We start from the raw sequence: 24,981 nt of genomic DNA on the forward strand, positions 1-24,981 counted from the left end.
CACCAAAAGTTCATGCGGCACAAGATGAGGCAAAAACGGGAGGAGCGGCTCTATCCTTGCTTGGAGGATGGACGACGGATGATGAGGAGGACACCAAAGAAAAAAAGAAAAAAACAACCACAACAAAACAAGAAAATCAAATCACCCCACTCAACCCGCCCCGGCCCCAAAGTAAAGCGGAAAAAAAAAAAAAAAAAAAAAAAAAAACCTAATCTTAAGCAACCCAGCAGCTGGGTCCAAATCGATACAGAAGAGAGATGTTCATATGTGCATCACAGGAGAAAAAATAACAAACAAAATGCAACAGAAAAGAAATCAACATCATGTCATGCAACTGTTCATACGACTGGAAGCGGGGCAAGGAATGAGGATATGAATTTCTGTGTCAACATGGTGAAATGTACAGTATGTATGAGTGTGTATGACTACATATGTTGCCACTATATGAGGGGAGGGTACCATGTTCTCTGAGTAAAAACTTCTTACACTACACTTTGTTGCACTTCCACTTTTGAGAATACTTGGGTTTGAGGTTTTAACAGTCAGGACACATAAAACGAAGGACATGAGCCGTAAAAAATTTGCCCATTCAATTTCAATAATCTCTGATTTAAGAAAGCAACTCGTGCTTCTAGATAAAGCACCTAAATACTGCATGAAGGCACGGAGAAAATGGCTTTCTCTTCACATCAAAAAGCCATAAGCACGCGGACCTAAATGTGGTCATAATTTCAAGGAAACAAACGCTTTTACAGTGTGATAAGGCTTCAAAGTAAACGAGTTCCTTTCACAGATTGGAGGAAAATGGTAAAATGACTAGCAGAATATCTACTAAATTACACGGAAAGACCTCATTTCCAAGAGAAGTAAATAAATGCTCGATTATCTGTTATGTTCTCTGAGCGCACATAACATAGTGAAAGGGCAATGCATTGTTCCAACTTATGCTTATTATTAGCCGTGAAAAGTGGACATATGCTTGGTGCTACGCTGAGCCATATTTAGCCAGATTAACACAGCATCAATTAGTCTGCTATGATGGCGTTTTGAAGGACAGTGAAGCAATCAAATAGCCTGAGCTGTTAATGATTTCCAGGGTGCCTAAGGGGAGACGCTTTTCACATACTGAGCCAGTTTCAGCAGAGCTCACGCTCTCCTGCTTTACTCCATACCATTAGGATATGTGCCAACTGCTCCTGGGCGTAAGTGCGAGTTACAGCTGCGTGTTCAAAAGTCATCCAAACCCAAGTTGCCTCAAAAATAACCACTCGTTTTAAATCTGCGGCTTTATTCCCAGCTCTGTTTTTATTTTCAAACTCCAGTGAGTGAATGTCTTATCACTTTGATCTAATCACAAAGTGACGAGTGTGTGTGCGTGTGTGTGTTTTTGTAAATGTGTGTGTGTGTGTGTGTGTGTGTGTGTGTGTGTGTGTGTGTGTGTGTGTAAAGGGAGGAGGGAAGAGAGACGATGCGCACAGAAATTCGAGGATATCTGTTCTCTATTAGAATGTTTCAGGTAAGGCAAGCCTCCGACGAAGGAAACAGAGGTACAAACAAGAGAAGAAGAAGGAGAAGGGAGGAAGAGGCTCTGTTGCAGTTAGTCTGCTACATATCACAGTATCTATGCTGAAAGCATCTTTGTTCTCGAAAGAATCTCAAAATGTATCCTCTGTCAAGAGAGACGCACACACACGCACAGCAAGAGGAAATCAACCATGTACAGGACAGATACATTTTGAAGCATCAGTGCGGGCGACATGGGGCTTGATACTAATTTCGTACTTTGTTGAGTAAAGTTTTGCTCTCGACCGAATGCTGAGAGAACAAAATTAGTATCAACGCTTCGTCATGTCTGCAACCAGTGGCCCCATAGCTAAGTGTAACTTGTTTTAGAGATGGAAGGTATGAGCTTTAACTACAGTGGCTGACTATATATGATGTATGCATTTACTTATTTTCAGGTAAAGTTGTGACTTCCTGCAGAGAGCATGCTAAGGATATAGAAACTTAATTCTTACTGCTTTCATCCATCTCCAAAGAGATTCTTTAAACTTTAGATATACACTGAGGTCCCTTCACACTAGTGTGCATTACTCACTGTGGCTACTTTTCGGAGGGCTTTTTTGAAGTTACACTTGAAGCTCCCATGGGACATGATGCTAAGAGGAGAGGCTCCTCGGTAGCAAATCAAAGAAAGATAAGGAGAAATAGACCAGGTTCAGAGCAAGCACAACTCGACACACCCATCCCACCTGCATGTCCGGAGTCGCACTCTTCCAGGTCCTCGTCATCGCTGGAGCACTCTGCGGATGAAACAATGTCATCTGTCGTCTGCGGAGAAAGAGACATTTTCACACACACACACACACAGACACACACACACACACACACACACACACACACACACACACACACAACACACACACACACACACACACAGACACACACACACACAAACACACAGAGGAAAATGTGGTTAGGCCCGGGGCAGTACAGTGAGTCCTTAGCTTGCACATAGCCATTCCATTCAAGGATATCTTTGCACACACAGACCTCTCCGCCTGTCCTTCGGCTTCCATATATCACTTGGAGTCAATCATATTTCACAGTGTTTATCATTCTTCACTTTATGTGCTTTCCACCTCCGCAGATAATTGTTTTCCTTCACCCTCCGCACTCTGCCTCCGATTATTTATCGCCCCTCTCCTCCTCCGTCGTCCACAATCAATGGCCCCACCAAGCCCTCACAGATCAACACCGTCCCAGCTTCTGATTTGTGCTAAAGGGTGTGGAGGGAGGGAGGGACGGGGTGGCAGACTTGCTAGCTACAGCCGGACCAGCGATGGATTATCTCCACCCTCCAGTTCCCACAATTCTGATTTATCCTCTGCCCCCCCCCCCCCCCACTTCCCTTTTTTCGGGTCGACCCATGGAGGACAGAGGGGGGGAGGTTGTATTTCAGCTGTGGTGCGCTGGGCAGCCGGCGTTTATTAGAATGAATCAGCGGGGCGATAAAATAAACCCTGTCACCAAGCAGGGTTATGAAATCAGAGTGCTGATTGAGTTTTCCAGTCCTGGCCGAGGGTGTGGAGCTCTAAATATCATTGAGTTTGACAGACTAATGAAACGCGCCCCCATGCTCGTGCTGCTGCTTTCAACAGGGCCTGGAGAAAGCTGTCCACCTCTACCGTGTGCACGCACGCTGATATTCAACATGCATGTCTACCAAACCTCACAGCCAGACTGTTGCTTTTTAAGCATATTCCTAATGCGTTCCCATGATTATGCATGATGGGCTCTGCTATTGTCTGTATCCAAACATTTGATAATGTGTTAATGCGTGTTGGCGCTAGTGTGCATAATGCACCACATTATGTACTGTACTCCAGCGTGAGGAGGCAAAAAACTAAGCAAGAGGAGAGGCTGTGAACTAAATTGCTGTAAAATATGGCCCCTTGGTAAACATGACATTATTTATTGAAGCCACATTACGGGCGTAAAAGTCTTGGTTATTGTTGAAAGAGGGTTATTGCTTGTTATTATGATAGCGGCAGATGTGGGAGGCAGGGACACAGAGCGAGAGAGAGAGAAAGAGATGAAAACCTCGAGCCACTTCAAAGTCTGTTCCAGCAATTCCAGCCTGAGACCATCGCACCATAACCCGGGATCAACTGAAAACACTGCCTTTCTCTTGTCCATTCACGCTGAATTTCTCTGCAGCTGATGCCGGCAGCATCTCGGCACAGAGCAAATATTCTCACTGCCACGGATGCAGCGGCTTCACGTCGCCTTACACAGTAATCCATACGTTCAATATAATGCAGTGTATTTCAGTGCTTTCTCAAATTTCCTGTGTTACCTGCTTTCTATAAAAACTTCTAAGCTAAGTGCACGTAAACGCACTGGTTGACGTCCAGGCTGCGGCAACACAAGGTTACATTAACCATGAAAAGTTATCAAAAGGCATCTTGTTCTACCATCTTAAGAGCACTGTAATAAATGTGTAATGTCATCCATGTCATATGCATAAAGAAAATCAAATCAACTGCATAAACCATGAAAGTCTGTAATGAAACATATTTAAGTTGAAGATGAGATTCTCCTCACGTCAAATCCGTCTAAATGTGAACTTTCGTTCATTTTATACACATTCCCTCCATGGCGATGGGCACAAGAGGAGAAAACCCTTGGAAAACCACAACAATCATCAGACCATCAGTCTCAGTGCAGCGATTCACGACAAACGGGAATTTTTGTCACATTCATAACCTAACATTGTGCTTGCGCTATGCCTGGGCCCTGTCAGGTTGTAGGCTAAAAACAGGCATGAGGATTCTATATTCTATCTAATAAATGATGAGAATATTTATTAGGGCAGTGGCTCCCTGGCTTTTCTGTCTGAAGTGCCCCCACAGCCTCATCAAATGAGCTCAAATAGCCCATTGTATTGCTTTTTATTGTCCTGTTTCTTCGTCTTGAACTTTTGTACTCTTTATGATGTAAAGCACTTTGTGATTTTTATTTCTTTTCTTCTCTTTACTTACTTACTTAATCACCACCCATCACTTAATAAATGAAATTCATTTTGAAATGGATGCACCTGATTTTATATTAATCATATAAAAGTGTATATTGTTGGGGCGTCTCCCTAGCTTGTAAATTGTTGATTACTTTCCATTATTTTGATGTTAGGATGTTAGAACTGACTCAGGTTTAGTTGGAGGCGTATCCTATGCGTCCTGTCCTGTTGATTATTGATTATTGGGATGATAAATATCCCCAAATTTTCATATCTGAACAAAGCCTTAGTAAAAGTTCAAGTAGGACTGACGTTGCTGTAACTGAGTCAAAGTAGGTGTGTCAAGCTAATCAAAGCAATTGACAGTCAAATAGCATGGGCTTTTAGCCCAGACGTAAGCCTCATCACAAATGCTTATAATCTCTGTGCTCTCTTGACTTGTCGGCACACAGAGGCCAAAGCCCTGCACAGCATTGCAGAACTCCTGCAAGCAGAAAATCATTAAGCACTTCATCTTCGAACCTATCCACACTAAAGCAGAGGACTGACTGCCTCAGCTCATGCATTGTAGAGGTTGCATGCAAATGTTAGAAGGACACACTCCAATGTATTCACTTTCCATTTCATTGAAAATCATCTACAGACTCGGAGTAAGAAACCCTCTCATCTAAGCAACTTTGATTCCACTCAGAGTAATTGAAGAGGGCTTTTGAAGTGTGATATATGACATTTGTAGATTCGCTAGATGTGTGCCTGATTCACTTTCATAAACACATGATGTATCTCTGCCCATCACAATGGTTCAGATTGAAGTGCTTCTCACGAGGGGCTTAGGGTGCCATTTTTCCGCATTTGGGCTAATGCAGAACCAATGAAGTGACACACAGAGCTCACAGTCTTCTCTCAGTTGACCAGAGATGTCGATAATAACATATGGCATGAGGCTAGATGTTGTAAATGCAAAGGGAGCTCATGGAGCGGAAAAGGCATAGGCTGCATTTGTGCAGTGATGGGAGCCTACAGCGGGGTAAAGCATAATGATGCGGTTGGCCAGCGGGACTACAAAAACTGATTTCACAGCTGGGGAAATCCAATTCTCTGTCTAAATCTCCATAACATAGAGTGGGATATATTTTGGCAGCAAAGTGATTTCTTTTTTGGTGTAATTATTCTCAACAAACATTCTCATCGTCATTTGAAGAGAGGCTGGGTGGTGGGATTTACAGGATGGTTTGTTGTGTGTGTGTGTGTGTGTGTGTGTGTGTGTGTATGCTGTGTGTGCAGTGTGTAAAGAATGTGTATCATACACGATGATTTGAGGACATAAAAACTCACAGGCTATGTGCATCATGCCTGATTATCCTGATTACCCTGCTTTTGAGAGATACTCAAATTCCTAACTCCACAAACAAACACCAGAGCGAGATCAATAGCCAGACTTCATTAAAACAGCATTTACCTCTGACCACTTCAGCACATCAACTAAAAGGATCACACTGGCAATCGATGAAGATAGACAGCCTCCTTGGGAGACAACTCTCAAAATACACAGCTTTTAGTTTCACAGCTGACGGCATTGACACAAACAAAAGGGAGAACGTGCATGGGTGCTGGGCGGTCTCAGCCTCGACAAAGCCTCTCTGGTGTTTAATCAGAAATTCTGGACTGACTACTGTGAATCAGCCGGCAGCAATGCAGAGACCATTAACAGGCGAAGCTGCAATTACCTCAGCCAGTGAATGGAGTGTATGCTACATCACCAGTCAGGCCTGACCTCAGAGTGAACAAAGAGGCTGCAAGATTGATTAACAATAAACTTGAAGCTTGGGAAACAACACTTATTAAAAAAAAACTTTTTCATCACAGAAAAAAGAAGAGATGCCCGTCCAGAGGAGATTTATAATTTATTATGCGAAGAAATTTGACAACAATTCGCAGATGGATGGAGCAGTGTGGAAAGAAGAAATTTTTTTTTAATAACTGTCAGATCTGAATTAAAAATGCTTTGTTTCATTTTTTAAAGAATATGGTCACATTTTTACACTTTCCCTGTGTTTTATCTGTGTTAATCCATAGGAAGATATATTTGTAGTTTTAAGAACCAAAAACCATCTCGTCTCTCAGGCGTCTCTCTGAAACTCTACTAACAACAGGTTGGTGTCTGCGACAGAAAAGGAAGCACATCACTCTGTTAATAATAAATAGGCCCTAAATAAACAATACTATCTGTAAGATTTGTAATAATGTCTTTTCTTTATTTTTCCAGAATTGTTTTAATTTCAACAACTAATGAGCAATCTTGACAACTATGTCTTAAAACAGACCATAATTTAATAATGTGCTGACGGCCATCGTCTGAAGATCATACGGATATAACAGCAATTGTTTCGACTTGTAGTGAAACTCTTCAAATACATGGACGATAACAAGAGCAGCTGCTGCATCTGCGGCTCTGTCTGCAGTTGAATATTCTGCTGAGCATGACGGTGATTTGATCGGTCACATCAAAGAAACAGCTTGTGCTCGGCGGGGGAAAGAAAGACATAATGTACTCGACCACTGTCTATAGTTTTCCCCTGGGTCAGTAAAAGCAGTGCAAAGGCTAAAACGCAGCCATGGCCTCTGGGTTACAAACAGGACATGAAATATGAGCGTGAACAGTGCTGTGTCTTCCAGAGGTGAGGGGGGAATCACATGCTTAAGTACAGTACACTGAGTCATATTATCAGGGAGGGCACGGGAGGTTGCTCCTGAACAAACCGTGGTCTTATCATAACTAATGACCTTCACATGACTTTGTGCCCAGAGGGTGAAGGACACTGAGAAACAAAGCCTTTTGAGAAAGGTGGAGACACAAGATTATAGATCCACATTATAGCCCTGCTATCAAACCCAATTTGGTTTATTTACAATGCCACAGTGCCCAATGGCTAAAGCTGATTTTTTTTCTTTTTCTTTTTTTTTTTTTTAGCACTGATGGGAATAAACCCCAAACAAATCAATTTTCCTCAAGCGCCTTATCCTGGCAGTGAGTTGCCATGGATATCCAATATGGTTGCATGTTCAGAGATCAAAGTGACGACGCAGAGGCAAGGGCAAATTAAAGACACACAATTCAAAGCAACTTCCTCTTGCCCAAGGTGCTCCTTGGTCACCTTGGAAATATTTTGTCACACGTTAGAAGGGGATACATACAGCAGACTATTTTCCAGGTTGAGAAATGGTCCAGAAAGTGACAGAAATCAGGGGTCAGACTGACTCCCACTCCCATCTCCGCTTTCTCGCTATCTCACTACTTCCCATTCCTCCACTCCACCAGCCCTCGTACCAAAATAAGATAGTCATCTCCATGGCGGAAGCTTCGCCTTTCTATTGACGGCTGTCTGATGTGTGCGTTATCATGTCTGATCCCGGCTTTGACAGGCCGACAAGGGAAAGGCTTGTATTACAAGGGGAATCAATGGCGCTGGGCCATATCCCTATCAATAGGCTGCCACAACTCTTTTTGCTCATGCTCCCTGCTCTGTGACAGATAAGATGCTTTATCAGAAAAAAATCGGAGGGATGAAAAGGTGGCGGGTGGAAATGGCAACAGAGATTTGTGTTAAAAATAACACACAGAGGTGAATCTAATAAAACATTTGATCTGGACGTTAAATCTTCATTAGTAACCATATTATTGAAAGATGCAAGTGAACACAAGCAGTGCAAAAAGGCTAGAAGTCCTGCTGTTAACCTTCTCTGTCAATGTAGTGGATAAATTACAACAAAATGAGCAGCAGAATCAACATGTAGGACCTTGTAAGCCACATGCTAAATGATTTCCAAGATCAAATATTGATATTGCGAATGAGCACCCTCAGCGGGCCTTTCTTACTGGCCTCCTGTAGTCAGCACATTTTTTTCTTTCCAGGTTTATGGAGAAATCGAAAGGGGGCGGGAGAATTGGGTGAACAGAGCAGGAGGGAAACAGCTGGAAAGGAAAAAAAAAAAGAAAAAAAGAAAATGCATTTAATTTGTTCACTATCACCGTGGTGTTGGTTTCAGCAGAATGGGTTAGATGCCAGTATTTCTCTTTTTCTCAAGGACCTGCCTTTGCACACAGAGCAGTGAGGGTTGCTGGCTCACAGCAAACTCTAATTGCCCTGAGGCCATAGGCAGCCACTTTCAAACAGGGTCATTCATCTTCCCATGGAAAAGGAAATGGTCTTTGGCCCTGATCCTTAATCACCCCCCTGCTGCAGTGTACAAGGTCATCAGGGAAAACCTGTGACAAACACTCACACACAAACATGTATGTACACACAAAGACAGAATAACTGAAAAAATTAGGCGGTCACATGGACAGAGATAGGAAGAGAGTGACATGTGAGGTGAACAGACAAGAGATGGAGGGAAATTTTTTTCTCTCTATGCAAGTCCATGACGTCCTCAGGTGAAATTGGAGCAGCGATTACAGCTCTGAGTTAAGGTATGTGTTACCGTTTGTGGTTCTCCCTTCAAAGAGGAAGTGAGGAATTCATGTGGATGTGGTGGTGAGCTGCCCTGAAAGCCGTGACCAAAGAAGACGCAGAGAGAAGATGAGAGCACTGGGGAGGGAAGGGAAATGGAAAGGGCTCCATTTTCCTGGAGGATCACAAGACACTGGTCGAGACTGGTCCTCTAAATGAAAATAAGGTAAGAGTCTTCCTGTTTGAAGACCAGCAAAGCAAGCAGGATTACCAGTTGAAGCAGGATTACTTCAGTAAATTAAGCTTTTTTTTCCACAATATGTTGATTCATAAAGCAGGTTAGCCTGGTCTCACATTCACATTGACAAGTAGAGCAAGATGCTAATCAAGTGCTCTTATGGCGCACTCAAAATGGTCAAAAAATTGACTTCTGTGCGTCAACGGTGGCCATCTTGGCTACGTAGCAGAATGGGAAAAAACGGCAATGTAGTTTCAGATGGCGACCAAGGTGGGAGCAGACGTCGTTGGTGCCAATGGTGGCATAACTTTCATGTCGCATGACACAGGAAAATAAAATGTTCATTATCAAGTGCACAATGGCCTTATTTAATTTGGGACAACACTGCCGTGTCAGAATTCATACACTATGCCACCTGATTTGAGACGCAGCAACAACTTTTTTACTGTAAAATGTCATGAGATAGAGAAAAAGTCAATTTACAACTTCCCAGTGCCCAAGTTGACGTGTTAATTAGCTTGTTTTGTCCAAAAAGTCATAGATCAATCACATCATAGACAACTTAAATAAAAAGCAAATAAAAAAAAAAAAAAAACTCAGATCGTCACATTTTACATGCCAGAACCAGTGAATGTTTGGCATTTTTTGATTATGAAATCAAACGCCAAAATTGTTGCCAATTAATTTTCTGTATTCTAAGTCTACGAGATGATATGGTTACAAGAACACGCTCATTTAACAGAGGAGCAAACAGTAACACATCTGTACTTGTATCAGATTCTGTGCTCACCTTTGGACTTTAAAAATGCTGCCAAACTTTCTCACTGTTTCTTTTACAACAGCGTTTGGGTCTGTTTTTGCTACATTACTTTATTATTCATATTAATCAGTATGTCTGATGTTAGCTGCTCTGTGTGAACATCATCTAACATCTGTCTTCAGTGTGAAGTGATGTGATCTGTGGGATCTGTTTTATAGTCATGAATATACATATGTTAACAAGGCTTGAATGAGTCTGAAAAAACAATTTCATTCAGGATCAGTTTGTTAGACTCACTTAATCCAAGCTTTTCAAAAATAAATTGTGCTTTTCTTCCAATTCAAAACACCAATGAAACTTAATACATCTAAAACAATTTTGTTCAAATGGTATCTTGTTATAACAATGAGTAACTGAATTGCTGTTGATTAGCTAAATCTAGGGAGGCTTGTGTTTGCACTGTTGTTTGGGACAAAGGGGCTTTATAAATAGACCTGAGTTGACCTCACTAATTGCAACAATACAATCAATAAGTAAGACGATATGTTCAATTGGGAGAGCTATTGGCTTTCTATTCAGAATGTGTGAAGTCTGAAACAAGTAGCTGCAATCGGACCCTGCACCTTCTCCTTGTGGACTACATTTTGAGCTCCCTTTTCAATCCATTTCAATATTGCTATATTTCTCACAGTCAAAGACTATTATGACTTCAAGGCTGTAATACCAAATCAATGTAGGCGTTATGTAATGGCTGATGCTGGCAGCTTTACGTTTCCCAAATTAGCCAGAGGTCCCATTTGGGTTCAGTTCCTAATGAGCACAAACCAAATTAAGCATTCGATTTACTCTCTTTTTAGAAGATGAAAGTTGAAACGTAATCACTAACCAACAGAGAAATGATTTTTTTTTTTATTTAAATCCCGCACGTCTGAGCCCTCCCACAGTACCTTCGCATGCTTACACAAGTAGGGATGACTTCCTATGAACACACACAGACACACGAATCCTCACAATTATTCTTCACTCATTGCTATTAAGAGCAACAGGTTTGCACCAACTCTCTGGGGACACAAAAGAGAAACATTACTGGGCCTTGCTAACAGCTCAGCTGAGCAATGAAACAGAAGACATTATTGCTGTGAAACATCAAAGGCTGTGTCTGTGTGATACATATTTAATTAAGTCCTATTGACTCTAGGAGGCACATGGTGTATTCTGTACACACACAGATACAGTAACGCACATATAGATCCCTGAATACCCCCGCAAAAGTCTTCCTCTTTCTCTCCCACATACAGACATAAATTCACACGCTCCAAGTGCATATCAGAGGCTGGCAGCAAATATATTCACAGTACAGCAGTCGGCAGAGATTCATTGCCCCCCACTGTGGAGTAAGTCACCAGTTCTGTGAGCGCGGCCTCAAACATACCTGAAGTTACCATTTTTCATGTCTGTGTTGCGTTCAATATAAAAGATATCTCTGTGACAGGTTTAGCCTAGCTTGGCAGTCTAAAGCAGCTTTCATCTGTCAAACGCAACAAAAATAAAATAAAAACAGAGATATGTCTTTCAGCATCTCCAAAAATGTCTCATTTGCATGTCTTGCTAGGTATTAAGCTACTGGCCACCACATGCTAGCGTCAACCGGGTTTTATTCAGGGCTACAAACGTTTAAGCTAGCTGTTTGTTGAGGACATGATTTCTATAATGCTATATTAATAAAATAATGAAAAATTAGGCAAATATTCTTGGTTTTGTCTCATTTCGATAAATTAAATACATGAAAATATGAGAATTATGGAGTTGGGAACATTCCTTAGCTACAGCTAGGCTTGCTACTTTTAGACTTTATGTTAAGCTAGGCTAATAACATCACCGAGCTACATCTGTCAAACACAGAGATGACATTAATATTGATTTTCTCATGCAACCTTAATAAGAACATTTCCCAAAATGCTGGAATATTGATGTAAAACATAAAAAAGTAAACTAACCATAAACAAGGAGAAACAGCTGGCATAGTCTTGCGTGCCAAGAGAGAGAGCGAGAGAGCGAGAGAGTGACTGACTGAAGCAGTTTTAGCTTTTCACCAGGAAAAGCAGCAACTTTCTAAGTCTGATATAAAGTAACTTGAAGTGTTAAGGAAAAAATGCTGGCAATAGAAGTTTAACTTCTATAACAGTTTTGTTCCCAGAACCGTTGTGCTGGAAAAAAGTTAATTAAACACCATCATGAGTGTGGGATCTCGCAGCAACCTCGCAACTTTTTTTAAAAATGGCTTGGCACAGGATTTAATACCGACTGTTCCACTTTGATAATCCATGTAAGTCTACTGGCATGTGCTCGGGGATAGATGACATCTGTACCGAAAGGCGGAGAATCTGGATTTGATAAGTAAGGCCCTGAATAACATTTGGGATGTTTTTTAATCCACAGTTGTTCTGTTAAACTCAAGGACAGATATGCTGTATAATTAGAAGGCATTTAAATTCTCTTGACTAAAGTGATCTGTTGAAGTTAATTGCATTGCATAGTTGGAATTGGCTTTCATAAACACTATCAGTGTTTAGTGGCTGGCAGTGTCACTCTGTAGCTTCAGTTGTAAGTTTGAGATTTTAGTTGGGCATGTGTATCTTGTTTATAACCAGTCAGCCATTTCTGGAGGCAGCACAGCATGAGGTGAGTCTGTGTAGCACCCAGAGCATGTTCTGATGTCCTGCCGGTCAGTTCAGAAACAGACTGCACTGTTGTGTGTAACTGATGTGTGCTGTTTGCTTGCCCCTTTGAGAGTGAGTGCCCCGCCGTGGCAGTGGCGGCTGACAAGACAGCAGGTTTACACATACACATTCCCGCAGGATCTATATAAGCTGTGTTGTGAGGCATGGGGGACATCCATTACAGAGACCCCTGTGGTTCAAAACCCCTGGAGCTAGCTGCTGGTTCTCACTCACTGAGAGACTGCTCCTGAGCATACACACACTCTAACAAACACTCACCCACACACCCACACACACACACACACACACACACACACACACACACACACACACACACACACACACACACACACACACACACACACACACACACACACAAAGGAACACATAATCTACAGACATGAAATTGCAAACATCTACAAACACGTTCACACAGAGAAGTCTAATGGAAATAGCTCTATATACATATTCTCTTGCACGCCAAGTGACATGAAAAATTCATAAAGGGAATCACAACGTTGCATACACACTCGGGCGACTGAGAAGACAGACAATCCATGACAGTGCTGGAATGAGTTTGTCATGTTGAGGGTGGGTGGGGGGGAACTGTTTGGCAGCACACACTGAAAATCCTGATACTGTGCTTCTGTTCTGTTCTGACATTGTGGCAGCAACAGGGCTGACTGATTTTTGAGTGTGTATGTGTGTGTGCAAATTTATGCAAGCTACGGTAGCTCAAATTGGTCGTGCATGTATGCAGGTGTGTGGGAAAAAAGATGAATAGATGCTAGTGCAAAATGTGTGCATGGATGTGTGTGTGTCTATCCTTCTAATGAGCCACTCACACCAGCAGGGTCCCCGTCAGTCTGCTGTCTGCTAATTGGACCTACTGAGCAACTAGCGGACCTCCAGCATTCCTCTGCCACAATTCACTGGGAGCTGGGGTGTCTGGCGGGGGCAGCCAGAAAAACAGGTAGAAAAAAGAGATACCAACTATGAAAGAAAAAAGAAGGGAAGGAGTGAATACAGAAAACATCCCGAGGAATACCTGTCTACTAGTTTGACCTTTACACAATTACAGGCAGGTCTGGGGGCTGGTTGTGAGGGAAGGCGATCACAGAGACCAACTAAATGAAAAGAAAAGACGACTGACAGCAGGTGGAGAAGTGGAGCGCACCCGCCTACACGCACTCGTGTTCACGCACACCTGTGTGCTTACACAATAGGAGCAGATGAACACACAAATGAACACACTCATCAAACATCATCTAGCAGACTACCACATGGAGCCTCACAGCATGCTGCACAGCGCCTTCCTCACTGCCTCTTGAAGAGAGAATAAATCAGTGATTATCATATATCCCCAGGCGTTAAGCAACATCCCTGACGTACTTCAGATAGACAGAGTAAAATAGAGGAGTCGAGGAAAACAGTGTGAAGAAAAAAAAAAGAGGAAGGAGAGTGGGAACTGTGGTAGCATAGTGTTCAAAACCTTATCTAGCAACAGTGTGAGAGGATTCTGGTTTATGACCTTTGTTGCATGTTGCCCTGACTCTCTAAACTCTCCTCTAACTCTCCACTTCATACTATCTATCAGAATCACCTTGAAAATTATCTGAAAATACAGAAATCACACTGTGCCAAAGAGGAATCCGTCTCAATTCAATGTCATATTATTGTCATCATGGAAAAGTGTATCCAAGCGCGTAGTTATGGCATTATTTCCAGCTTCTCAGCAGAAAAAAAAAAAGCCCAATTAAACTACAAACAATTTACCTCTCATTTTCCCGTCTCCTGAGCACCAGGCCAGTTGAAGATGATGGACGCAAGCAATTTCTTTAACACGGCAGCCATGCAAATCACTTTCAGTGTCTCTCCTTCAGCTGTTTTCCCCCGCGGTACTCTAGATTGCAGCCTCCCGTCCTAATTGTTCCCAAACATCTCAGGCCAGCAGCGCGAGTTAATTGAGAACGAGAGACGCTGATCTCCCACGAGACCCTTGCATAAATGAGCATTCCCAAAATGACTATCCACATCAAACTGGCAACCGTAAAATCCGTTCTTTGGATGAACCAGAATTCTGCAGAGCTGAAAGCTTAGGTAGCCACTTAACAAGCTCTACCTGTTTTAGTTTATTGTGATTTTTCCCTGTCCCTGAATGAAGTCTATCACTTGGACTGATAATCAACATGAATTTGCCTTGAGGAACTTTGGCGACCAGCACTCAGTACTCAAAGCTATCTAGCAGCGTACATTTGCTTCACAAAAAGCTTTTTCCTGACTTTAATTGTTGTTACACTACACTGATTAAGCATTGCACTTCCTTAGTACTTTCAAACTCACAAAAGACAGTTACCAAATTATTAAAACTGATGCAGCAGAACCAGAGATATCGTCTTTTTCATCCCACACATTCTTCTTCCTTTTTAAAGCCTGGCACCAACATTACCCAAAATGCAATTTGACAGATGACAGTTCTGTCTGAGATTTGGGTGTGTTGTGCTAGTAGCAGTCTAAATTCTTGTAAGCTCATATCTGTCTAACTTTTTCATCATCAAACTTGTAGTCTTCAGATCCAACTGATGCTGACTCAAGTGACATCACTCTAGGCAATTTATCTGATTTTATGCAGCTTCTTCTGGAGCCACAAAAGGCTTCATATCATGTTTTTTTCACAATGTAATGTTTTTTTTGTAGTAGGACAAGATTTATAGACTTTGATGGGCAAAATTGGTGGGGTTCCCCTTTATCATCCTCCTTAATGGCTTTTCATGCTGCAGGCAACTAGAAAAATTTAATTGTGTTGCGTAACTTCCAAATTAATTGTCGAGCCATTTCAATTTCAACACAAACACTTACAAACACTGGAGAACATATGTTAGACTGTTTATTCTTTCAGAGAGAGAGAGCAGGTTGTTGCAGCCAGGCCCCCAAGGGGTGTCAGGAGCATCCCAGGGGTTTGTTCAGGGGCCCCCCACGGTTGTGCCTTAGCCTACTGCTGTACGCACTCTACACCCAAGACTGCACAGCCGAGCACAGCTCCAACTCCATTGTGAAGTTTGTGGAAGACACTTTGGTAGTGGGGGTGGGGGATGGGGTGTCAGGGAATGATAACAGCTTCTACCTGGATGAAGGAGACCACCTGGTGCTTTGCCAACCACCTACTTCTGAACATCAGCAAGACCAAAGACATGGTTGTGGATCAAGTAACTTGGAGTCGACATCACAGAGGACTTGACATGGACCACACACATCAACACAGCAACGGGTAAAGCCCAGCAAAGACTTTACCACCTCAGGCAGTTCAGAAAGTTCAAACTCCCCTCGCCCCCTCACATCCCGAGGACGTTTTACTCTGGAGCCATTGAGACTGCCTGGTATGGGAGCTGCTCTGTCCAGGAGCAGAAATCACTGCAGAGGGTTTTGCGCTTAGCTGAGCACACCATTGGAACTACACTCCCCGCCCTTCAAGACATCTACACCAGGCGGTGTCTGGTCAGGGCTCTCAGGGTCTCCAGGGACTCCAGTCACCCCAGTAATAAACTGTTAAAGCTGCTGAAGTCAGGCAGACAACTCTGCATCATGAAAGCTCGCACTGAAACACTCGCACGCAATCAGACTGTTAAACAGACAACGCTGCTAGGGTTCAGTATTCTCTTGCTCTCTCTTTACCCATAACAATACTCTGAGGAATATCGCTCTGTCAGACAGTCTTGGTTATTTATTTATTTCTATTTAATTTATTGCTTACACACATTTAGATACAGTACTTGAGTTATTCATTTGCACATTTCTGGTTGCACATTTTGTTCCAGTTGCATATTTCTATTTTATTTGTTTGCACAGCTGGAGACTATCATCTTACTGCACCGGTACTGTCTTGCCTGCGACAAATAAAGGTCTTGAATCTTGAATCAGTCAGGGGTCCGTGTGAGACTAAATTAAGTAAACAGATTTATAATGGGACAATATTTATTCAATTATTCTTGTTTATATATATTGACCGCTGCATTACTCCTCTTCTAGACCTTATTTGCTTGTCTTGCCAAGTCAATAAAAAGCTAATAATATTTATGATAATGGAATATAAAGGAGTAAAGGGATTTTTGAAGTGTGAGATTTGTTTACAGTGAACTTCTCAGTTTTACTTACGCATGTTAAAGAGCAGAAATTCAGTGTGCAAATCCCATAGCAGTGCAACAAGTAAAATTACATTCCCCTTATGTTAGCATTTCTGTGTGCATGAATTATCACGGCTATATACGGGGTATGGGGAAGAGTTGAGGGCAGACAGCTGAAGCTAACATGGTTAGCATTAGTCACCCCCCTCTGAGGCACATGATCAAAGAAATGTTCCAGCTGCTAAGTGGATGAAACACAGAATGATGACTCAGGTTGAATCTTCAAAAGATGTGCAGGCTTTGACAGCGAGAATGAGGGTAGGCGGTGGGCATGATCTTCAGGGGGAGGCAGCTTGTTGACATATCTAATGCCAGGTCCCAGACCATTTATAACGTTCATAAAGAAATGGATATGATGTGGCAACTCCTTACAATTGCTGGTGCAGTGGTTTTGAGAATAATGCCATGACCGTGACTCTTAGATCATGGCAGACCTCATTTAATGGAAAACCAGATTACAAAATATTTTGTATGGATGATGAACCTTTGCTGACTGAACGCTTCTTAACACTTACTGTAAAGAGACTGACAAATTTGGCTGATTGCGGCTGAGCTGGACAACCATTGTAATTATTTTACATTTTCTGACAGAAGTTTTAAGATACATATTCTAAAGCCCCTAAAAACTTGGTATTAGTATTTCTGTATGACATTAATATTAAAAATAAGACATAATCGAAGTTTGAAGGCATATTTAGTTGTCATTTATTAAGACTAATCTATTTCCTCAAGAGTGTGTGGGTGTGGTTTGATTAAATTTGATTCACAGTGACCAAATAAACGCACAAACTCCCATCACCTTCTCATTCAAATTTCGATTGTTGCACTGAAGTGTGTGACACCATGATTTTCCAATAGAAGCCCGCCCACCTCAAATCAGTGAGAACAGAGAGTGCTGAGAAAAACACAAATAAAGAATCCTGTTATGTGAGGTAACAAAAACTCTGGTTTTGGCAGGAAACACTGTGTTCATGTAAGATCACACTGATCAGAGTAAATAGAAGACTGGGAAAATAGGTTTTCAGGACTAGAGGTGGTGCACAGCAAAAAAAGCTCTTGTTTGTTATGATGGTCTTGTTATAACAATACTTATTTACCTAATGCTTCCAAATGTCATGTTGTCCTTACATGTACAGTACCTGGGCAAACTTTTTAAAAAACACAAACCTACTGTAGCTGTAGATAACCTGTGTTTTTTTTTTTTTAATTTTCAATAAATTCCCAGCACATTTTTCAAAATAAAAACTGAAAACAATCACCACAAAACACTACTGTATGTGTGAACTTAATTTACTCTCAGCCTTTGAGTTGAACTGAGGCGAAACCTTGAAAACATAACATGCTATGCTAATCTTTACACCCCCTGTCGACCGCTTGACCCAGAGTGGCTAAGTAAAACAGAGACGGAGAGCGAAGGGGAGAGTAAAAGAAAACGGAACGTGTGTGTCGTGTCGGTGCGTCCCTGCGGAGCTATCATTAATTAAGCGTGAGATTGGTTCTCTCCACTTCCCACCCCTGTCTTTCCTTCTGTTGATCCTGAGATGTCGAGGGATTCGCCACTTCTCACCTCCAAAAAAGAGGCTAGTGTTGGTGAAGTGGACCAAAAATAGATGTGCGAAAAGATACCAAAACACACACACTTTTTAGTCTACACGTGCACACACACCCTACTCTTTAAACACTGTGTCAGATGCCTATAGCTCTCTTTCAGCACTGCAATACATCACGAGTGATAGCTCAACTCCCTCTACTCCCCTACCCTGAGGGGTGGAGAAATCTGCCAGACTGGTACAGGTCCTCTCTTTACCTCTCACACCACGGTATTTGACAGCCAACTGGGGAACTGTAAAATTAAAGGCCTTGGCAAATGAAATTCTGTGACACTGCAGTGTGAATAAAGGCAGACACTGCGAGGGGGGCTTGTGGAAGAAGAATGAACAAGGCACCATCTCAGAAGCAACACAAAAGTGAAGTGAAAAGTTAGTCTTCTAAAATCTAAATTTTTATTGCTAAGTTACCAAAGCGCATCACCTTGCATGCATCTAACAGCCGCATCCCGGGTATTGACAAAAGAGGTATCATTTCATCATTTCACCTTGAAAAGGAGAGTGCTTCATATAAAAGCATTTCATCGCACGCAGAACTTTATTGACTTCCTTTGATATTAATAGCCTGTGACACTAAATGCCATTTTCCCAGAGATGCCATGTTTTTTTTTTCCTTTTATCTGATACGGCGACGGCGGTGTAATGTATCTCAACACAGTCATTATCATTATCACCGATCACTGATGCCACATATGCCTGTGTTACTTTTGCTAAGGACCTTTAAACCCCATGCATGAAGGCTTGACACCAGGTCTCTTTGTGTCAGTTCTGTCCAAATCACAGGGTACTTAGTGGCTCTGACTCTGGCCTCCCCACACCTGCACTGATAGAGACATACAAGTGTCAACGCTGACATAAAAGGCCATCATCACTGCACACCAGGCAAACTGCTGTCGAGGTGAAGTGGCTGATAACAGTGGTCCCTGCTTGTCGTCCACCAACCAACCTCTTACCCCCAACCCTGTCTCACCCGTGAGGGAGAGTTATTGCTTTAATATGAACAACGAATGGTTCAATTTGTCCTCTGGGTGTCAAAGAACTGCTCCGTGTGATTACTTTCTTGGCATGGCAGTAACATTCATTGGCTCGGACTCAGGACGTATTGGAAAAAGGCCTCTGTTAGGCTGGACTGGGTGAGTGACAGATAGAGACAGACAGAGACAGAAAGAGAGGGAAATGTAGAGAAAGAGAGCAGTGGCGATACCGGATTTGCACACCTCAATGAACAGCAGCACTTCAATCCTCGATAGAATGAGAAATACAGTATTCTGACCTTGAGTGATTTAACAGGGAAAAAAGCAGCACGGCTACAATCCATCCACGCTCAGCCACAAAAACACACATAATACTGGAGCAGTGGAAAGAGGTTTTTCTTTTTTTTTTTTTCTTGTTTTGACATTTAACTTTGTCACATTCTAAATCTGATTATCAACAAAACAAAACATTTAGCCCACAGATAGTTGTGTTCCATACAACTCAGAGAGCTGATGTCTTAAGTATACAAATCTCTCACCAGAAAAAATCCAACTGAACGCCACACTACACCACACTCTGAGAAGTACACAGTGTATTTAACATGGATGCTAAAATTAGCTTGGCTTATTCAGCACATAATTCCCTGTAAAATAGCAAAATGTCATTTTACACTTTGGTTTGTGAGTTAGCTTTGGCCAGAGCTAAGCTAGCTGTTTTCTCCTGTGTCCAGTCTTTGTGCGAAGCACAAAGCTAACCTAACCAACTGCTGTCTTTAGTTGCATACTGACAGATATGAGAGCAATTTTTAATCTAACTCTCTGCGAGAAAAACAAAGAAACGTGTTTCCCAAAATGTAACACATCTTTTAAGATAATTTGAAAAATATTAAGATGTGTTTTTTATTCAGATTTCCTTCAAACAGGGCGAGAGATCTGGAGCGTAACATAGTGCAGTTAGCATGCGTACTGCAGTTCTTGAACATCTCAAGAGCATCCACGTTTTTTCCCTGTTTTATTGTGTCTTTCAAGCACACAGAGGAGAGCAGTTTAAACATTTCAACTGTAAGTTCTGACTTTGAATTGGATCAAACACCAACTCAGTTGTAATTCTGCATGTTAAAGAGATATACACACAAACGCGAGCTCTCTCACGCAAGACATTTTCACCCCTGAACTCTCATCCACTCACACACATGCACTTGTACCTCTGTATCTCCCCACATCTCCCATCAACTGCTGCTGTACCTGAATAGTGGGTGGTGAGCGCTGTTTCCTGGTGGTCGTGGTGGACAGGGTGGTGGTGGTCTCAATAAAGGTGGTAGACATCTCCGGCGGTACCGAGGTGGTGGTGCGTGCCGCGCCCCGACTGGCTGGCACGTCGCCCACCAGTCGCACGCTGCCGTTCACCTTGATGTTGGCGTGGCCCTCGGCGGCCATGTTGAGCACTTTGAGGCCGTTGTAGTAGAGGCCGGAGAGCTGGCCCTGATAGGGCCGCTTCCGGTCGTTTCCGCCAATGGAGATAGTGGCCTGAGTGTTGAAGATTGTCAGCTGCCGGCCTGGTACAGGAGGGAGGATGGAGTATTAATATGTGTATGAGGCAGGATGAAGGAAGACAGATAACGCTGTCACAAAAAGCACTACGTCTTGCCATGCACCACCTTTATGAGGGACTACACTTTGACTGCAAAATAGATGCAGTGATAAAAGATTAAACATATATGTTAACACTTTATATATCGCTTTACTGCTTGATTATATGAGAGTGGATGAAATTAAAACTAATGGAGATGTAACATGCATTTACACTAAGAAAAAAGTAGGTACAACTTCACCTTTCTGTTCTTTTTTAAAAGACTGCAGCTAGATGTCTATAGTAGTAAGGCTTTTTCTTTTGATATACAATCTTTTGATATACAAGAAAAAGCACCACTGAAATAGAGAACTAATGCTGAAAACAACAGACGCTATGCAGCTATAGCAGCATTATTAAAAAGTAGTGAACACATGCAGGTGTGAAAATATATATTGGAACATGATCCAAGGAAACTCTTAATATTCTCTGGACAAAACAGTGGACTCATGCGGTAAAATGATTAATAAATATGTATATAGGCGTTGGCACATTATGATAGAGTATGAGCAATACACACTCACTACATGTCATGGAGAATTTCATTAGGAGAAGCCTAAATATCACTGTCAAAACACGGTGCTCATGCATTAATTATGAAATGAAAATACACAACTTTCACAATGCAGGAATCATAATTAAAAATCTCATTGTATAATTTACAGACACATAGCACAGCAAGCTTGTTACATTTGCGGCCCTTGCACAATTATAATACATAATACATTAGGCATGGAATGACAGGGACAGGACATTCATATCACAGAAGCGAAGAATGAAATTGCACGTGTGGAGTCATGCATGCAGCAGTAATGGGATTCTTCAGACCTGTCTGTGTTTTAGCAGTTGTTAAAGGGACTTTATAATCAGGTTAAGATGTTTATGTGCAATGAACTTTAAATTCAGTTTATAATGATATTATTATATGTTGAAGAAGAAAATTAAAAAAAACGCACCAAAGAAAAGAATGGGGAGCAGACTTTTTCAATCCCCGCAAAATGTGTTAAACATAGACGAGGTGCTTACTTGATAGTCTCAGCTACTGAAAAGCACAGCTCTATCAGAGCGCAGTGCACCTTGGCAGGCTCACTGTGCCGCTTTGCGTCAAAAGGGCTCCAATTAGCTCCCCATCACCAAACAAGTGAGTATTTTATAGTGTGTGATGTGTATAACCACAATCAGATAAATTACAACAGGGAAGGGTACCTGCCGTTTGGAAAGTTTTCAGGGGGATATGCCCACTGATTAGTTTGTTCTCAAACATTGCAGAGGATTTGAGCCAAGGGAGCTAATTCTCCTCTCAAAACAATCGGCCCACTGTTGCAGCATAGATAATGGCTTCTCCAACTCAATTCTGCACAAGAGATTAGGAGCACTTGATACTTTGAATCTTGTTGCTGCACCGTTCATAAAATCTCTTCCCAGTCCCTTTAACTGGACACGATGAGTCAACAGAATTCAAAAAGATGACAATGACAAAAAAGGGTAAATAAATCAAAAATAAAAACAAAGGAGAGGAAAAGTACAAAAAGTACAGTTTACTGTTTTACTTGTTTTTTAAATGGTTTAAGGGATGGTTATTCATTCTCAGAGGTCGAAGGGGAACAAGCCGATGAAATGACAGAAAATCAAAAGAAAAACATTCTAGAAGTTCGATAAAGATTTACCTTTCTCCTGAAGCCAATCTTCTACTGGCCGGGTATATTTGAATGGGACTTTCTTACTTGCCATGTGATAGCGCTCAATGTCGCTGTTGCCTTTAAAGTTTGAGAGTTTAACAAACAGCTTGAAACAGTTGGCAACGGCAACAGACATCACAAATTTATACAGTGGTTTATAATGAGTTTTATCTTTGTTTAGAAATATTTATAGAAGCTTTATGATGATTTTTTTCTTTCTCAAGAAGCTTTAGTTTAAATTTTTAAAAGTCATATTTATAAAAAGCACACTCCACACTAAGAAAATATCTATGGATTAAAAGCACAGCACATATCCATAGCAGTCAAGGAAACAATAACCTGCTACAATAGGTAAAACACAGGAAATACATCACAGTCTACATAACAAGTCCTACAATACATTCAACATATTTCATTGACAAAATGAGGGTTATCAAGTGGTTAAAAAGACGTGTATTAACTGCCTTTCTCTGAAGCAAATTGGAAGTAATTTATGTGCACTAATTCTTCCCACTGGACACCACCCGCTTTTACATTTCAAGGGCCAATGAATGATTTGGTTTAGTAGCTCATTTAGAGTAAAGGAGCTGTGCAGCAGGTTAGCAGGGAAAAGGGGGGGGGGGGGGCAACGTTCGAGGAGGAGGTGGTAATTTGAGGTACTGTGGACCCATTGGGAGGGAAGTCCCATAGTGACACAGATTTGAGGAGGACAATGCATACAAATTACATCATTACTGACGTGGTGGGAGGCCTTTTGGGTAAAAAAAAAAAAAAAAAAGGCGCTACGCCCCAGCTGCCACATTCCCCTCTTCTGAGACCATGGCTAATGTGCTCCAGGTATATGAGAATAGACGATAATGGACTGGCTTTTACAGAGAACATTGTGTGTATATTATATCTTGCATGATAGGATTTCTCGTTGTGTATGCGCCAAGATGCAATATTTTGTCTGACAATCACAGGAGCATTCCCTCTGAGAGCCACCGCGAAGTCTGTCGACGCTGACAACTTGAGACGTACAGCTCTGTTTTCAAACACTTTGAGGTATGACAAAAGAGTGTGAAGGCTGTATAGAATTATGAATGACACCGTGATGTCATTCAGTACCCGTGTTGGAAGGTATTTGGAGGAAAAAGAAGGTACCGGTGCGGCATCGTTTACAACATGACTGAAAGGGCAAGGCTTCATAATTGTGAGGAAAGGCCTCCTGGAAATGTGTCCGGTTTGGCTGCTGGAATTCTCTCAGGTGACTGAACTGTTTACAGCATCATTCACACACACACGCACGCACGCACGCACGGAACGCACACACACACTTGTTTTACTATATTTTGGGCAACCATCATTGATAATGGATTCCCTAGCCGATTACCCTAACACACTGAAACCTGATTCCAACCCTTAAACCAAGGCTTTAGCCATTTAACTTGTGGGCTCGAGCATTTTGGTCCACACAAAGCTGTTGGATCCAGCAAGTATAGTGGGCTCCTGGTTTTTGGACACCACAGATACAGTTAAACAAGCCTTCCCACATGCACACACATGCTCATGGGGATCCACCTGGCTGAGCTTTGACATCATGCTTATCCCTGTACCAAGAAGGTCTTCTGCATCTTATTCAACCTGTCCGACCTGTTGATTGAAATTGTGGAGCGAATCGACCACAATTTTATTGAATTATTAAATTTCATTAAGCCACTTATGCTCCAAAGTAGTTATAAGTCATACGCTTGTCTCAATTTCCCCTGCTTCTCTCTGTTCTGTCTTTCGATAGTCCCTTTCTACCTTTTCGCATTCAGGGAGAAAAACAGCCAAGTGCTCCGTTTTTAGCCAGCGGGGAGGGAGTGTGGATATGGCTGCAAGGGAGCTCAAGGAGCTAAAGGACTGTGTGTGCAGCGTGCCAGCAGGTTAATCAGCAACTAGCAGGACTCCCTCCCCATTCCTTTGATCTCCAGCAGGTTTCGGGTGGCAACCAAATACACTCTGCTCTGGACACGGGCCACAGAGGGAGGCATGGCGGTTGTATGTGAAACCAAGGGGAAAGGCAGAAAGGTTAGTTTGAGGGTGTGGGTTGAGGACTGGGGCAGGAATAAAAGGGGAAAGAGGAGAAGAAGCATCTACAAAATGTTACTGCAATCTCTCCAACTTGTGTCTTTTGGTAAATGGCCCAACTGCAGTCTCACATTGTTATTTAGCTGGAGTGAAATCACATCTGAAACGGG

At 42.1% G+C, this 24,981-nt stretch overlaps 1 protein-coding gene across 10 annotated transcripts in view; it reads right to left on the reverse strand.

Annotated features, from left to right (window-relative positions):
• Window positions 1–24,981, reverse strand: part of LOC130187347 (neurexin-3b) — a 283,686-nt gene that overhangs the window by 10,866 nt on the left and 247,839 nt on the right. For 7 of the 10 annotated variants that reach the window (XR_008830443.1, XR_008830442.1, XM_056404857.1 and 4 more), the window contains 3 exons: window positions 22,748–22,837; window positions 20,696–21,006; window positions 2,253–2,331 (listed from right to left, as the gene is read on the reverse strand). Coding sequence is in view for 8 of the 10 variants with exons in the window: in XM_056404857.1 (XP_056260832.1) it covers window positions 2,253–2,331; window positions 20,696–21,006; window positions 22,748–22,837 (480 nt within the window). In the remaining 2 variants the exon portion in view is untranslated. The remainder of the gene's footprint in view (window positions 1–2,252; window positions 2,332–20,695; window positions 21,007–22,747; window positions 22,838–24,981) is intronic. The other 3 variants (XM_056404859.1, XM_056404858.1, XM_056404862.1) reach the window with 1 other exon arrangement.

This window comes from Seriola aureovittata, chromosome 19 (genome assembly GCF_021018895.1).
Source record: "Seriola aureovittata isolate HTS-2021-v1 ecotype China chromosome 19, ASM2101889v1, whole genome shotgun sequence".
NCBI lineage: Eukaryota > Metazoa > Chordata > Actinopteri > Carangiformes > Carangidae > Seriola > Seriola aureovittata.